The 15,454-nt window shown below is 37.5% G+C and overlaps 1 protein-coding gene across 2 annotated transcripts in view; it reads right to left on the bottom strand.

Moving 5' to 3' along the window:
* Nucleotides 1-15,454, bottom strand: part of ABCC9 (ATP binding cassette subfamily C member 9) — an 84,342-nt gene that overhangs the window by 40,183 nt on the left and 28,705 nt on the right. For both annotated transcript variants that reach the window (XM_062591798.1, XM_062591809.1), the window contains exons 9-17: nt 14,178-14,333; nt 11,246-11,380; nt 9,770-9,932; nt 9,129-9,169; nt 8,061-8,203; nt 4,555-4,663; nt 2,968-3,078; nt 1,873-1,945; nt 178-283 (exon numbers count right to left, since the gene is read on the bottom strand). In XM_062591798.1, the coding sequence (XP_062447782.1) occupies nt 178-283; nt 1,873-1,945; nt 2,968-3,078; nt 4,555-4,663; nt 8,061-8,203; nt 9,129-9,169; nt 9,770-9,932; nt 11,246-11,380; nt 14,178-14,333 (1,037 nt within the window). The remainder of the gene's footprint in view (nt 1-177; nt 284-1,872; nt 1,946-2,967; nt 3,079-4,554; nt 4,664-8,060; nt 8,204-9,128; nt 9,170-9,769; nt 9,933-11,245; nt 11,381-14,177; nt 14,334-15,454) is intronic.

The raw sequence follows: 15,454 nt of genomic DNA, 5'->3' as shown, positions 1-15,454 counted from the left end.
TTGCAAGTGCTGTGTGAAACTACTAGATTGTAAACACCTCTGATGAAACACAACCAATGTAAACTGCACCTCACCATTCTTACCAAACAGCTATTTGGTGATACTATGCAAATGTCTGTTATTTGCTGCATTTCCTTCTTAAAAGAATACAGCAATTAAGAGCTATAAAAAACATACTTGCTCCAGTGAACTTTTCCCTCCAGCGTCTGCATCTCTCCCAATATAGCAAGGAGAAGTGAAGACTTGCCACAGCCAACTTGACCCACAATCATTGTCATCTGACCTATAATAATAATAATAATAACTATAACAAACATTTAAAAAAAATGATTCAACTCAAGCCCACTAGATCCATTTCTAGACCACTTTAAATAGCTGGTTAAAATTAATAGTATCCAGTATGCTAACGATCAATATTGAATTTGTTCATCTATGGACAAATACTTTGAGAGCACTAATCTCCAAAGGAATGAGAATACTGCTACAACATATTATCATACAATGTGTAGGAATATGTTACATTGGGAAAGTTGTTTAGGATTAAATGATATGAAGTGGGGAGTATTTATTCAGTCTCTAGTTCTATGAAAATTTGGGCCAATATAATAGGTCACTGCAACTGAAAGAAGAAGATCCATTACTCTTTCCTCTTTTGCTGTACTTCTCTTTCCCCAACTGCCACTTGGCAGTCTTACTCTCTGGTGGCACTGGTCCTTGTCAGATATTCCCATAAACTGAGTGAATTTATTAATTCTGCTAGTTAGTCCACGTGCCAGGTTAACTTTTCACCAACTGATGAGTTGGTTTCACCAACTAATGAGTTGGACTCATTCCTTTCAGTCTGGTTCACCATGCTTGCAATCTCATGGCCTTAGGTTGTAAGCATCTTCAAGTAAAGACCTTCTGTTAGCGATAAATGTTGTACAAGGCCAGCACAAATGTCTAGGACTCCTAATGGTACAGTGAAAAAAGTTATCTAGAATACTTTGGGCTGATTTAATAATAGCTGTGTAACATCCAACATGGGTCAATCTACAGTAACAAGCTGTTTTAAAACTAAGCACTTGATAGGACATTAAAATAAAATATGACTATTTATTAACATGAAATATCAACAGTGCAATGTCAGGAATTTTATTCCAGTAATAGTAATAATGATAATAATAGAAAATAATAATTAGTTTTCCCACTTGGTATGTAAATCTTCCAAAACAAATCAATATTTTGTAAATCTGTGGAACTCCTTGCGAAGAATGTTGTAGACGCAAGAAATCTAGAAATCTAGGTGCAAGAATCTAGAAAGCTCAGAGACAGACTGGACAAGTACTCGAAAGTCATTGGGGATTTCTCAACAGACAAACTGCATGAGGCTCAGGAAATGCTCTGAGCTGAAAGTGTAAGGAGAGTGTAAGGTTGAAGAATGGGAGAAGAGGTTATAACATATACTAGCTGTGTCCCTGTGTATCAACCAATAGCCACTGCTAGAAACAAAATATGGAACTAGATGGATTTTTGGTCAGACCCAGTCTGAAGTTCTCTTTTTTTAATTTGACTATTAAAATGATAATGACTTTTTCTGTAACCATCCTTTTCATATTTTTTCTTAGTGTTGACTTTGTTCCCGCTATTTGGCATTTTTATTAATAAAAAGATAAAAACTATGCATTTTTTTGTTACTCTGCAGTACTTGAGGTTAATGATATAATTCCATGATCCATGGCTCATGATCTTGTATATCTTTTCTTCCTTCATTTTTCCTTATAGTAAAATAGATGTGTATTTTTGTGCATGCCACAACATGAAGAAATGGAATTAGTAGCAATTTAGCATATTAGTAGCATATTTCATGTTTAAGCCATGTGTTTGTCCTACCTGTTGGGATTCTGATGTTTATATTGGACAATGTAGCTAAACCACTGCCCCAGGAAAAGTATCCATTGGTCACCTACAAAACAATTACCACATGTCAGATGATATGCAAACAAACGAGGAAACAAATTAGAATGTCTGACTTTGATTTAAAATGTGTTACTGAGAAATCTGTGATTGATAGATATAGTGAGGTATGCTCATACACACAAAAATGTAAGTAAATTAGGTTAGCAAAGACTGTCAAACTCAGGTAAGTTTGTGAATAGGAAAAGTTATATACGCACATACATATACTGCATGAAATGCAGTAAAGGGATGGTCTCAACTTAACTCTTACACCAAACACTTTCGTTCTGTCAAGTGAGATTATAAAAACTAGAATTAGTGGCCCCGAGATCTTACTGATGACAGTCTAAATACCACAGCTTATCACAGAAGTTTATTCTGCATATTGTGATATATTGCTTATTGAGAATCAGTGTCCAAAGAACAATAGAATACTCACATGGTTCCCCCAAAATGTTCCCCAGTGGACCCTGGCCATGTTTGCACATACTTTCTTTGATGTTAACATGACCATGAACCATTCTTCCCATAGAGAACAGGGCCATATTAAGACAAAATTTGATCCAAATAATCATTTAAAACTAGCACACTTAATTTGTATGAATTTTGTCATAAAATGCTGGAAAAGCTACAGGACATGCAGTCAAATATGCTCTTTATCAGTAAAAAATGACAAAAATGATATAACAGTTTTGACTGAGAATGAAAGAGGAGTGCATTGATGGAAAGCCTAAAAAAAATCTATATTAATTTCTTCATATCAGATCGTTTAATTTTTTTTTCCTTGAGATTCATGATGCCTTGTTCCTCAGAAGTCAGAGGATCACTATAAAGAGCTGGTCTGAAGTAAATTCCTCTCACTTTAGATTTGGCAAAAGAACTGATTTATTTAAGGGCTTTGTACTTGCTTTTGCAATGGACAATTTGCCTTTGGAAGAAGAGCAGCAATTGGGCACTACTTGGTACTATTGTATTACTGAGCAGGAGGACCTGTTCCTTGTAAAGAATGAGCTGATGTTTTCAAACCACCTTGATTGCGATATCGTCTATATCCACAGGACGCGTTTGCCTCCTTGATGGCTGTTCGTAACTTTCAAGCTGGTATCTCAAGGGCTGTCTCCTGTTGATGGCCTTGGTGTGCTACGTGATGAAATACAGAAAGGAGAAAAAATGAAATTCTCAAGAAATGACAGCATTTGGCGCCTTTGAAAAAAGGCCAATATTCCCTTTCTTGCCACCATCCTAGGTCACAAAAAGAAACCAGTGCTTTTCAATATTTGTTATAATAGAGATACACTCCTGTAAAGCACATTTTTGCAATGTTTTAAAACCCTTAACTGAAGCACAGCAAATTTCTTTATAATGTTGGGTTTCCCATGTGGAATTATCCCAAATTTCAGCTGTGTCATCCTCCTCAAACCACTAGATAACTCTGCCCTACCTGAGGTAACTCCAAACAAAGCTGTGTCACAGAAAGTGCAATGGCATGCAGAGTTACCAGTTTGGTTCTTGGAAGCAGACCAGCTGTGGGAGTGAAAAGCAGATCAGATTAGCTTGGCCAGAGTACCTCACTAATGTATAATAGTGAATATGGAGTTAGCTCTCTGGGGTATTTATAAGTGGCATTGTATTGAGCTGAATAGGTGTAATCTTAGTGATTCCTTATAGGTGGACTCCCTAGAGAGTCCACAGTGAATGATTTAACCTTTATAGACATTACCTTTATTTTTCCCTCTCCCCATCATCTAGACTTTGTCTGTCTGGCTGTAAGGCTGGGTGAAAAATGGACAAGAGAAACAAACAAACAAAAAAAACAATGAAAATTTACTTTTTCTCCTTTATTATAATTGCTAAACCAGAAAAGCAAGGAAAATGTTGTTTCAAGTTGGCTAACTTATTTAATTCAGCTCAAAATAAATTTAAATTAAACTAAGTTTAAATTGATTTAAACTTAGATTTAAATTTAAATTGATACTAAATAAAATAAATTTAAATTAAACTAAATTTAAAAAATTTAGTTTATGCTAATCCTGTCTTTCTGTTGTTATCGTCAAGTTTCAGTCACATTTCAAAAGAAATCATCAATTTGAAACAGCTGAAATATTTTGTTTTATAGAAACCTCAAAATGGAGGCTATGGGGACTGTACAGTACATTAACAGCACAGTATGTGGTGTGTTGGACATTTTTAGGTAGGGATGGGTCCTACCTAAAAATGTCCAACATACCATCTTGGCAATATACTGTACAATATCTCTAATACTGTACTGTTAATATTCTGTACAGTCCCCATAGCCACAGGAAATGTACCTGGGACATTTATAAAAACTGAGAAGGATGAATCTGAAACCTACATAAATGTATTGGTGTGTTTTTTACTACTATTGGCACTTCGTGGTGCCTAAATATGTTTAGGGACCCTTCACACCATAGAAACACACAGGTTCCTATGTAGAGGAGGCAAACCTGACAGAGGAACTGGCTTCTCTAAGATCATATACAGGTTAGAAACAGGATAAACCCTAAACTCCCCATACATATCTATTAGGCCTTTGGCATTCCATTGAGATATATGGCCTCCCTGCTTGGAAATTCAGTGTCATAAAACAGAACTTACAAGTCCTGTGTGCTTCTTACAGGATTCGTAAGCTACAGAGCTGTCCCCACCTCTCCAGCTGTCATCTCCAATCTCATCACTGAGGAGAAACTCATTCAGCTTCTGTACACTTTGAAAAAAATAAGACAGTGAGTTAAATAAACCCAGATTTGTGTGGGTACATTTCCAGTGGTCTGCACTCCAGGCCTTAGGATGTTGGAGGTAATCCAAGCGAAGTTCATGGATTGCCTGTCACCTTGATAGCAAGTGAACAATTATTTGTGTGGAAGAAGGATAGACAAAAGAAAATAAACACAATACTAAAAATGAAAAGGAGAGCTAAAGTCCTGTGATTGCCACTAGAGCTCTGCCGGCATCCATCTTGGCAGCCCTGTCTACTCTGTTCCTCTTGTAGCTCCACACAGTCAGGATGCATAAATGGGTCGTTCATCTACTTACATCTTCTGAAAATTTCAATGTAACAGCTTTTGTATACTCTATGTCATGACCCTATGGGTACCTCTAAGCCTCGCTGTCCCTTCCCACTCCTGCCCCAGGCCCGGCCCTCATTCCAGCCCAACCTGGGGCCATCAGTCCCTGCCCTGTGATGCTTTAGTGCTGCTGGATCCAGCCCCACTGCAGCCCTGCCCCTACCCAGCAATGCACCCTGCACCGGCTGGTGGAGCCCCTAGCCTTGCTGCTCCCTGACACATCACATACAGACAGGTCTGAATATTCTACAAAGCAGCACAGTACTGGCCAGCACTGGAGAAATACTGCAGAAGTTCTCTGACTGCTTTGTAAAACTACTTCCCAGCGAATTATAGCACATAGGTTCAATTCATTCTCAGAAATTCAGAGGAATTTGATCCTGTCTCTGCCTCTCTCCTTCTCAGAGTGCCATAAATACTTGGATTTTTGTTATTCTGGGGAAGTGAGGAAGGCAAAAGCACCCACCTGTCATGGTGAATCTGTGTCACTGAGCAAAAACTAAAATCAAAATGCATTGATGCAGAGACTGAGAAAGCAGGAGAGCATATGACTTTAAATCAGTGATTTGAGCAAAAATCTGAGTCAGAAGGAAGTGCTGTTTCAAAGCCTGTTTGTGCATTTTGCATGAAAACATCAAAACCTGTTTAAGCTATGGCTTGAGAAACTGGCTAGCAGGAAAGCACTGCTATTGTCACTGATTCCTCTTGCCAGTATACATGCTCCTATCTCTGCTTCTGAAAGCAAAAAATAGGTGTCTAACTTCTCTAACAGAATTCCAGTCTTACATAAGTATCTTCTTGGATATTAGAATTAGGAACTAATGTTTTGGAAAAAGGTAATATAGAAGATGCATAACACCTTTCTTCAGCATTGACAACTTGCCAGGTAGAAGGCGGCACATCGTTGCTCATGGCGCTGTTTTTGTAAGCCCAGTTCTGAGATGTGTAACTCCTTGCAAGGGGAAGACATGGCCCTAACTCAAGCCTGCAGAACCAAGTCCGGAAGCCAGGCATCCAGCAAGTGGATGTTATGAAGTGCTTCATCTTTTTGCCCCAAATTCACAGGACCAGTCATTAATAGTTTGATTCAGTCCTCACTTCATGCCAGAGACAGACAGCACAAGAAAGTCAGAGGAAGATCAACAAGTTGAAGACAAAAGCATGGCTGTATAGAATTTCCTCTACTAGAGAAAATGTACTTGCATCAAGCAAGAATTTGTCTTATTATAGCAGATAAGAGGCTTCTTTCTGATCATTTGTCTAAGAAGATGAGGACTGGTACTGTCAAAAACTTTCACGTCATCAGAACTAGTCTTTGAAGTGAAATGGAGATTCTGACCAAAGTATAATCACAACACAAATGAGCACATACTCATATACATGTATTTGACTGATGATAGAGGCCATTGCATTGCCAAAAATGCATCCTTAATGCCTCTGCACTTGGGGAATATGAGGTTCATGGGAGAAAGATTATAGGAAATAAGGTTGCCAAAGGGTGAAGTTTGTTTTGGCAAATATGGTCTTTAAATAATGTTCTGAGGAGTGGCCAGCAGTGCTAACAAAAATGCACATGCCATTTTGATATGAAGGCTATACTAAACATAGCACAGAGATGCAGAGATTAGGATAATTTATAAAGAAGACTTCAGATTTTCAACTACTAAAAAATCATTTTCAACCTAAGGAAAATCTTTCATGTGGCCATGCTGCTGTTCCTTCAATAATAATAAATTCTGTTTGTTTCTGTTTGTTTAATATTCTTTTATTATTTTTTTTTTATTTATTTATTTATTTTTTTTTTTTTAGAGACAGTGGTACAGTGGTGCTGGTAAATGATGGCAGAAGCTGTGGAGCCTAATATCCCCTTGATTGCTATTTATCATTACTGTTATCCAACAAAGAGAGGCAAGGGCAGTAGCAATGTAGTATCTTGCCAATGTGCCTCAATCTGGGCAAGGAGGAATTATGTTTAAGTGTGGGAAGGTTAGTCTGGTCTTGACATCCTGCTAGTGCTCCACAACTGCTATGTTAACACCAGCCAAATGTCAGTTTGTGCCCCTTGGGACAGCTTGGCAGTGTGCATGTCTACGTAACTGCCCCATGACCATGACCGTTTCCATACAGACCACTGAAACCACAGTTGAATGTCTGAAATTTGACTTGCTACCAACCAGCTTCCTTGAGATTAAATGCTATATAGCCCAGCACAAAGAAAGTTCTTTTGTTGCTTTGTCAGGTTATTTGGAGACATAAGTAGAAATAAATGAATGCCTGGCACATATAAAATTTACGTTTCCTTTTTTTTTCTTTTGAATCTTTTCTACTTTGTGCCAACTTCCTCTCTGTCCTGCGATGCAGCTCCCTAAACCTCACAAGCCTAACTCCCAAATGGCTGCCTTGCCATGCCTCCTACTCCTGCATTTCTTTACTGTCATTCAGGAGAACAGAATTTTCTCTGCAAGAAAAATCCCGGAGTGATCAGCTTCCCTCAAGTTACTAGTCCCTCTGTGCCCAATGTTTCTCCAGCCACTCTTTCTGAAGAGAAGTCACACTATTGCTAGACAATATTAGGACAGGACAATGCTAAATCCTCATTAAAGCACAAAGCACTCTTTGTGGAGGTAAAGTTAAGTCAGTTGCTCTTCACTGTATCAGCAGAGCCAGTCTTCCAAATGGCTTCACCTGAGCCTCTCCTGCCTTCCCTATATTGGCTAGAGCCCAAAACCAAACTAGGTGAGAATAGTGGTGGGTGGTGGGTGGCCATACAATGAGAAGAGGAAGAACAGTTGGGTTCTGAATCCAAACTTCCAAAGCTGGTGAAATTATGAAAAGAATGGAACATTTCTTTATATCATGCAACAAACAAAACGTTTACTCGGTTTTCTCTCAGGTTTTTCACCATTCTGAGTCCCACTTCTAATTCTTCTTCTACACAAGCAGGGAGAAATAACCCTTTCTTTAGGACTTTCCCTATTGTGTTACTGAATGTAGATGTTCAAGGGTTGGAGGAACAAAAAGGATTACCCCGCTTACCTTACAATAGCCTTGACTGCAAAACGAACCACAGTGGAGAGTAGAAACAATGGTGTGACCAGAATATGGAACAACGACAGTGATGCAAAGGCCTGGGCAGGCTGCAAAGGCTTGTCATTGATATAAGCGTAAGTCACGAAGGTCTGTCACATCAGAAAAAGAGCATGTCAGGATAAAAACTGTCTTGAAAAAGATGGGGAAAGAAAACAAGCAAAATATTGTGCTCAACCAAGGCCAACAACTATATATCTAAATTCTGGGGGAATTCCACTAAATTGAAGATGAACATGTCTTCTGTTAAAATGAAAAAGGTTTAAAAACTTGCCAGCAATTTCAGTGTCTTAGGAATTTAAGAATGAAAATTTTTCTTTGTAAAATTAAAGCATTTTGTTTTGTAATGTTTTATAATTGATTTCAGGATTTGGAGGAAAAAGACTACCCAGAAAAATCAGCAAGAAACCACTAAATGTTATGTTTTTTCACAGATAGAGAACTGTGGTCGTATTTCATCCAGTTGTTGTACACCCCACAAGCTGTGGGGTGAACTGTGTCTGTTAGGTTTTCTTACTGACCAACACATTGTATTTCCTCTAGTGCATTAGGAAGATGAACCTGGCCAGAAGACAAGTACAATTTATTTTTCCTCCAACTCTAGGTTAAGTTTTTTTGAATACTGAAATCGTGGCTTATGTTGTACTTTAACAGGAATGAGTTTCATTGCCAGACTATGGAAAAGCAAAGCCACGTGAAAACCCTTCTAAGTAAGAGCTTCTCAAGATAAGTCTTCATTCAAGTTGCTATGAAATTTGTTTTTTGCTGTCAATGAAAATTTACATTTCCTTTTGTTTTCACCAGTTCAAATCAAGGCCGGTGGAATAGCAGTTTTGGGAATGGGCTCTTTTAGTGTAATGCTATCTTACAGATAGCAAAGGCACACTAACTCATTTGTGGGTTTTATGAGCAATAGTTCGCACAATAATAATGGTGTCATTTCTGTCTTTCTTTCTCTCTCCTCACTCTCTCTATTTTTCTTTTTTTTAAGTAAAGATGAAAAAAGTCACTTCTTACAGCAAGAACAGCTGCTATTGGTATGGCTGCATTCATAAAAACTGTGGAAGAGAAATAAAATGGGCATCAGATTATATGAAGCAAGAAAAACAATCTTACAATTAGTTGCACGGCACTACAATTATTTCCAGTTCAAGTAATTAAAACTCCCAAAGAAAAAGTCCTCTATAGGAATAAATTTCCTTCTATGATGAAGAAAGAGATCTTAAGCATACAAATAAGCCAAGGAATTATATGTTTATTTTTGTGGACTAGGATAAAACATTTTCACGTGCACAATTATTATGCAACACAACTAAAATATTACCATCTCAGCTCTTCTACAGTGAAAGAAATAACATTTCTTTCAGGCAGTAATTTATCTTTGCTGTAATCAGAACTGCTGATGTTTTCCCGGGACTTCTTACTTTAAAACAACCAACTGTAATGCCATAATGAAGTTGACAGAAGATTTACTACAAAGAAAAATTAACAAAATGTTCTATAAACTTTCAAGTTTCTGTGTTATATATGTCATGTCTCTTTTTAATCACATCCTACAAAAAAAATGTCATAGGCATAGCTGTGTCTTGCTTTAGTTGAAGGAATGTTGACATGAAGAGCAGGATCCATTTCCGAGAGCTAAAACCGTAGTTACTTACTGGAAAGAGATGTATGAAGTGCAAAGGTTTTTAGACTAGTGAGTTCCTTCATTCTTGTTTCCTCCACACTAGTACAAAATATGTGCTCCCAAGCATAGAGCTTTAATAACTTAATGCCCTTTAATATCTCATTAGTCTTCTTTAATCTCTCAGTAGAATAGTCCTGTATTTAAAAGGAAAATAAAGGTAAGAGAATGGTTTATAGTTTTAGAGAGAATGCTTTTCCTCCCTCACTTTTGTTGCAAATTTCAAAAAAGATTTGCATTTTTATTTATTTGTGATCTTGTATATGCCTTCAATTGTCATACAGAATAAGATATAGACTTTCATGTTCTCTGGAGATATTAAAAAAATGAGGGAAAAAATTAAGAGATCCCCTCCTGAGAATAAAACAAAATAAAAAATCTGAATCCCTCAAATTGTGTGAAACTCAGGAAGGCAGATTAGTAGGTCTATGGTGTTTGTAATAATAGACAGAAGGTTACACGTGAGCAATTGCTGATGCAAGATACATACTTGCATCAGCAATGTGGGTTGCATACAGAATGGTCATGAAATAGGTGAGACGTTTATTGATGTATTTTGCTAACTGACCCTCATCAGCAAAACAGTGCTCACTTACATCGGCAACATCCGAATCAGAAAGATTTTAATAAGTCAGAAGGAATTCAGAAAAGAGCAACAAGAAAGATGCAGACTGTTCAACCTGCTGAAAAATACAGAAGATATCCTCTGCTGGTATAAACTAGCATAACTCAACAGGATTCGAGTATGCTGAAGAATATTTCCATACATGTATAACGTGTTTCCTGAATATTAAGGTAAGAGGAATCTTTAAGTATTTCAAGTCTCTAAACATTGAAGGTTGATTAAAGAAGTTCAAGGATCATGAGAATAACGTTAAAAATTAGACAAAGTATCAGAAAACATTTCTAGTAACATTTCGGTAAACTAGATCAGACAGTAAAATAAACATCCAGCACAAGGGAACGTACAATAGAGATTAGTTTAGCAATGCCAGTTGATATCAGATAGTGAAAATGCTTTGGAGTGAGAGTACAAAATCTCTATTCATTTCAGAGTGGGGTTGTTCACATTCTTAATACTGTATTTCTATAATTTGTGGGTCACTTGTACTATTTGCCAACATCTCATGAAATACAGCATTTGAAAATACCATAAATAACATCAATTCCTGGACTCTAATTCAGAGAAAGCTGTGCTATTTGGTGAAATTGCTATTCTCTATAGAGAAGGCAAGTCAAGGCCCATATATTTTTTCAGCTGCTTGTCTGACAAACATTGAAGTTCTTCTACTGAGCCACAGAAAAACAGAAAAGGAGGGATGAAAAAATTAAGTGATGCCTTGCCCAAGCTTCTGAAATGAATGGGCACTAAAACAAGAATAAAATCCAGAAGTCCTGCTTCCCTGTTCTCATTTTTGGATCACAAATGTCACTAAAATAAATTACTTACCAGAGTGCTCTTCTGAGCCTCAGCCAGCTTCGTAGCTATGAAGTACTGTATTGGAGCTAACAGAACGATGACAGCGGCACCAACCAAGGCACTCTCTCCAAGTAAATTATAGAGTAGGATCACACCCATTATGATCTAACGAAGAGAAAAAACAAAGTAGGGAAGAGAGTACATTTCAATGTGCCAGAATGATAGCAAGAAAAAATATCTGTCCTTCTAATAAGCAGTTTAACAGTTTGTAGGAATCAAGTGAGACCTTCTTTCAGAATGTCATGTTTGGAAACTGTGGGAAATCAACCTAGAGGCTTTTGTTTTTAACACAGTTTGTGTTGGTGCCTAGTAGTTCCAATTCTGGACAAGCTTTCCAGAGACCTAGACGGGTACTAAAAGAGATGGTGCCTGTCCCAAGGCATTTTGCAGAATTGCTGGCCGTAATTTTATTTACTCTAAAGATCCTTTCATTACTCTGGAAGTACACAAAGGTCTTAAAATAGGCATAAATAACATTTGCATTCTGTTGTGTGGGTCTTCTTATAACTGCAGATGGAGGCACATCTCAGACTTGCACTCAAACATGATACAGATGTGCTGGGAGTGACACAAACGTGAGTTTGCACGTCATTATCATGTAGCTCTGCAGGAAAGTAGCAAGATGCTAGCTCAGTCCTACAAAGAGTTTAGGTACACTTCTCACAAAGGTTTATTTGAGAATGGCTCTGATGCAACTACTGTGATTCTGGTTTCAGAATTAACACAAGCTCTTCTGTAAGTATTTTTATATACAACTCCACATAATGGTGCAGAAAAGTCCTCAGTGATAATAGGACATACAGAACTAGTTTCCTACTTTGTGTTTTTGTTCTTTCTTAAATGAGTCAGTTCTTTCATTAAATATATCTTCTTGGCATGTAGTCTCACAAATAAGAATCAGTTGACTTCAACATTTTAAAAGCTTTTCAGCTTTACAGGCCCCTGTAACATAAGTTAATATACCTATGTGCCATTTTTTTTTTTGCTGAATTATACAAGGTTACGGGCAGAAATTTGTATGTAGAATAAACTCCGAAGTTCTTACTCAAGGCCTTATCCTACAATAAGAATTTGCACTTAATGACAGTCCATATACTGATGGAAAAACAAAGTAATTTCTAAGATTAATTGCAGTCCTCATCAGGATATGGCCAGTTACACCATATTTGGTTACTCTAGACGAATGTAACATCAGTAATGGCTACAAGCTGTTTTCCTTGACATTTGCTGTTTTGGGGAATATTCCTTGAAGATCATGTCCTTTGCATAAGGCAAGATGGGATAGTCCTGTCACCTTTTCCAGATTGTGGGGTAGCCCATAGTTAGCATGGGTTAGTTCCTTTTTTTCTTCCCAAAGAGCAGCTGATTGAGCTAATCAGGCAGAAAGATATATTACCACAAAACCTGCATTACTGATACCAATTGCCTAATACTTTGAGAAGGAAGTAATATATAAGTATTCTCCTTTACATTTTATTGCTAAAGGTATAAAGTAATCACTTCAATTCATACAGCTTAAGAGCAGAAGGAAGACCTACTCATTCAGTAAATTCTGCATCGGGGCAAGTTCATGGGTGATGCTACGCTCATTCCCAGGAAAGCTACACTCAAGCTCCCCCATATTCCCTGTCTCCTTATACCATAAAGAAGAACTACAGGAACCAGAAAAATCAACAGAAGCATCCTCAAAACAGGATTTTTACTGTATTAGTGATACATCACTCCACAGGGAAGTGTGTTTCTATAGTAGCTGAAAGAGCAACTGTTTATTAAAATAGAGACAAATGTGTGGTGAATTTAGGCTGCATATAATTAGCCACAGATATCAGACCACCTATTCATTTAACAATATTCAAAGTATTCTCAGTAACACTTCCAGATAAACCTGGATGTGAAACAGTGACTTAAAACAAAAATCATGGTATTATTTCTAACCTCTGTTACCATGCAGATCTTTTATTCTCTTTTCCTCCAGAAGTTATTCTTACAACCTTCTAACTCCTACCCTCGCCTAAAATACACATATAAAACCAACGTTTTTTCCATTAGCAGTAGTAGTATTGCTGATTGTTATAACAGATTGTTGATACTAGGCAGTACCAGTAATTTAGGCAAAACAGATCTAACATAAGAATGGCTTTTTAATTCGCTTAATGTCATTGTCACCTATAAATTATGATTATGCCTATCCCACCCCAAACTCAAATTTGGAAAGTGTTATCAGAGCCCAAGCTACACGGAAAATCAGTGTGGTTTAAGTTATCAAGTTATTTAGCTTCTGAATATTTCCTTCAGGCTAACAATTTTCACCTTTCCTTCCTTCAGATCTGTTCTTCCTCTGTTTCTGTTCCAGGCTTGTTAAGAACCAGAAGTTTACAGTAACTAAACTTCTTGTTTAGATGAGAGCTCCTCTGAGCATTTCATGCAGTGCTGCTGTCAGTCACAGAGCTGAATCCAATTGCTTTTCCTTCCTGCCACAGCACATAGTTACAAGTGGACACTGCAAATGCAGTAACGCTTTGCGCTCTGTTTTGGTCAGAGACTTGTGGTGTTGTCATGTGGCAGAAATAAAGGCAATTACTCATGTCAGTATTAGAAGAAGTATGAGCAGGGAAATGATGACAGGCCATCATTCTGAAAGTTGCAGACCATCCCCCCCACATCCATGACCTGGAAATCCTGCTCAGGAAAACCTCTCCTAGCTGGCCCTCAGAGGGACAGCCTCCCAGCTTTTGCAGAAGATGATGGGCCATGTTTTCACTTGTTAGTCCTCTTCCTGGCAAGTGCTTTTGACATGATTGTGCTGTCAAGGGCTAGAGGTTCCCCTCCGATCTGCATAGATGTGCACTGTTTTCAAAGGGGTGGGAGTCTCTAAAATAGGACCATTACTTTGATGCTCTACCTGAACAGGCATAGCCCATAGATTGGGGCACAGGAACAAGAACCACATTAATTGATTGGTTTCTATGGCAACCAAGTTATTGATTTGTCCCAGTGTCATCTCTCCCATGGACAAGTTTGATGTAGAAAGCCTCAGGATCTTATTATATATCATTGCCTGTGGGGGAGAAATAAAATAGAACATATGAAAATGATACCACTATAAACCAATAGCAGCAGCAGAACATCACAGAAATCAGTATTAGTGATTATCTACACAGCCTTTCTCTCAGTCTTTCAGATGAGAAAGAGAGAGAATGAAAGAATGAGAAAGAGAGAGAATAGACTTTAAACACTTCCAATTCCTTTTAAAAGGTCTAGTGCTTAATGTAGACCTAAAATAGAACAAAACACAACAAAACATCAGAATTAAGGAACTAGGATAAGACCTTTTTTTAATAAACATTCTGATGAGCCTGTTTTTCTGCGATGTTGTCTGACATAAATATTCTTGAAGTTAAATAGTTAAACTCAAATACTCAATAAAATAGTTAAACTCATGCTATGGACTTTCGATCAGTGTGGATATGTACTCCTTTAAGTGTCTCTCCTTTACTTAGCCATCTATTTCTGCAAAATCTGTAGGAGCTTAAGAGTGGGAAATTAATCAGTGTTTATATCTGCTAAAACTTTAAAAGACAAATATTGTAAGACTTAGCTATATTAAATATCAAGTAGTACAACTTCAAGTAAGTTTTTAAAATAATTTGTACTCTTTGTCATATTTTGTCTGTGAGTAAGACAGCTCTTGTAAAATTAAACAGAAATGTCTGTAGACCATGGTGAATTATATCAGCTGCATATGGTCCTAAGAATTCCCATTATGGCAACTGGGAAACATAAAAGCACAAGGAAATTATCAGTCCTCATTCCTCACCAAGGCTGTAATATCTACCCTGGGAGAAAGCAGAAAAGTTTGGAACGGCTATACTAAACAGATTACACACAAAAAAGGAGCTTCCACATTGATATGATATTTTCACATTAGTTACACCTGGCAAAACATCATTTTCAGCTTCTGCTTTGCATAAGATACTACTACTGCTTGCAGATTTTGGGCTCAGGATATTCCCGCTACAGCTCACACCTTGAGATATAACTACTGGCTCCAGTTTGTAAACATGACTTTCATGCCAGGTTAATGGATGCCAGTTCTAGAGACACAGTCTTGGAGATGATCTGCTCCTATTCCACCTCATCCAACAGTTCTCTGTACATATTCCAAATCATCACTAAACA

This window comes from Rhea pennata, chromosome 1 (assembly GCF_028389875.1).
Source record: "Rhea pennata isolate bPtePen1 chromosome 1, bPtePen1.pri, whole genome shotgun sequence".
Classification (NCBI taxonomy): Eukaryota; Metazoa; Chordata; class Aves; order Rheiformes; family Rheidae; genus Rhea; species Rhea pennata.
Note: the sequence above shows the minus strand (reverse complement) of the source record. Positions and strands in the feature narration are given on the sequence as shown.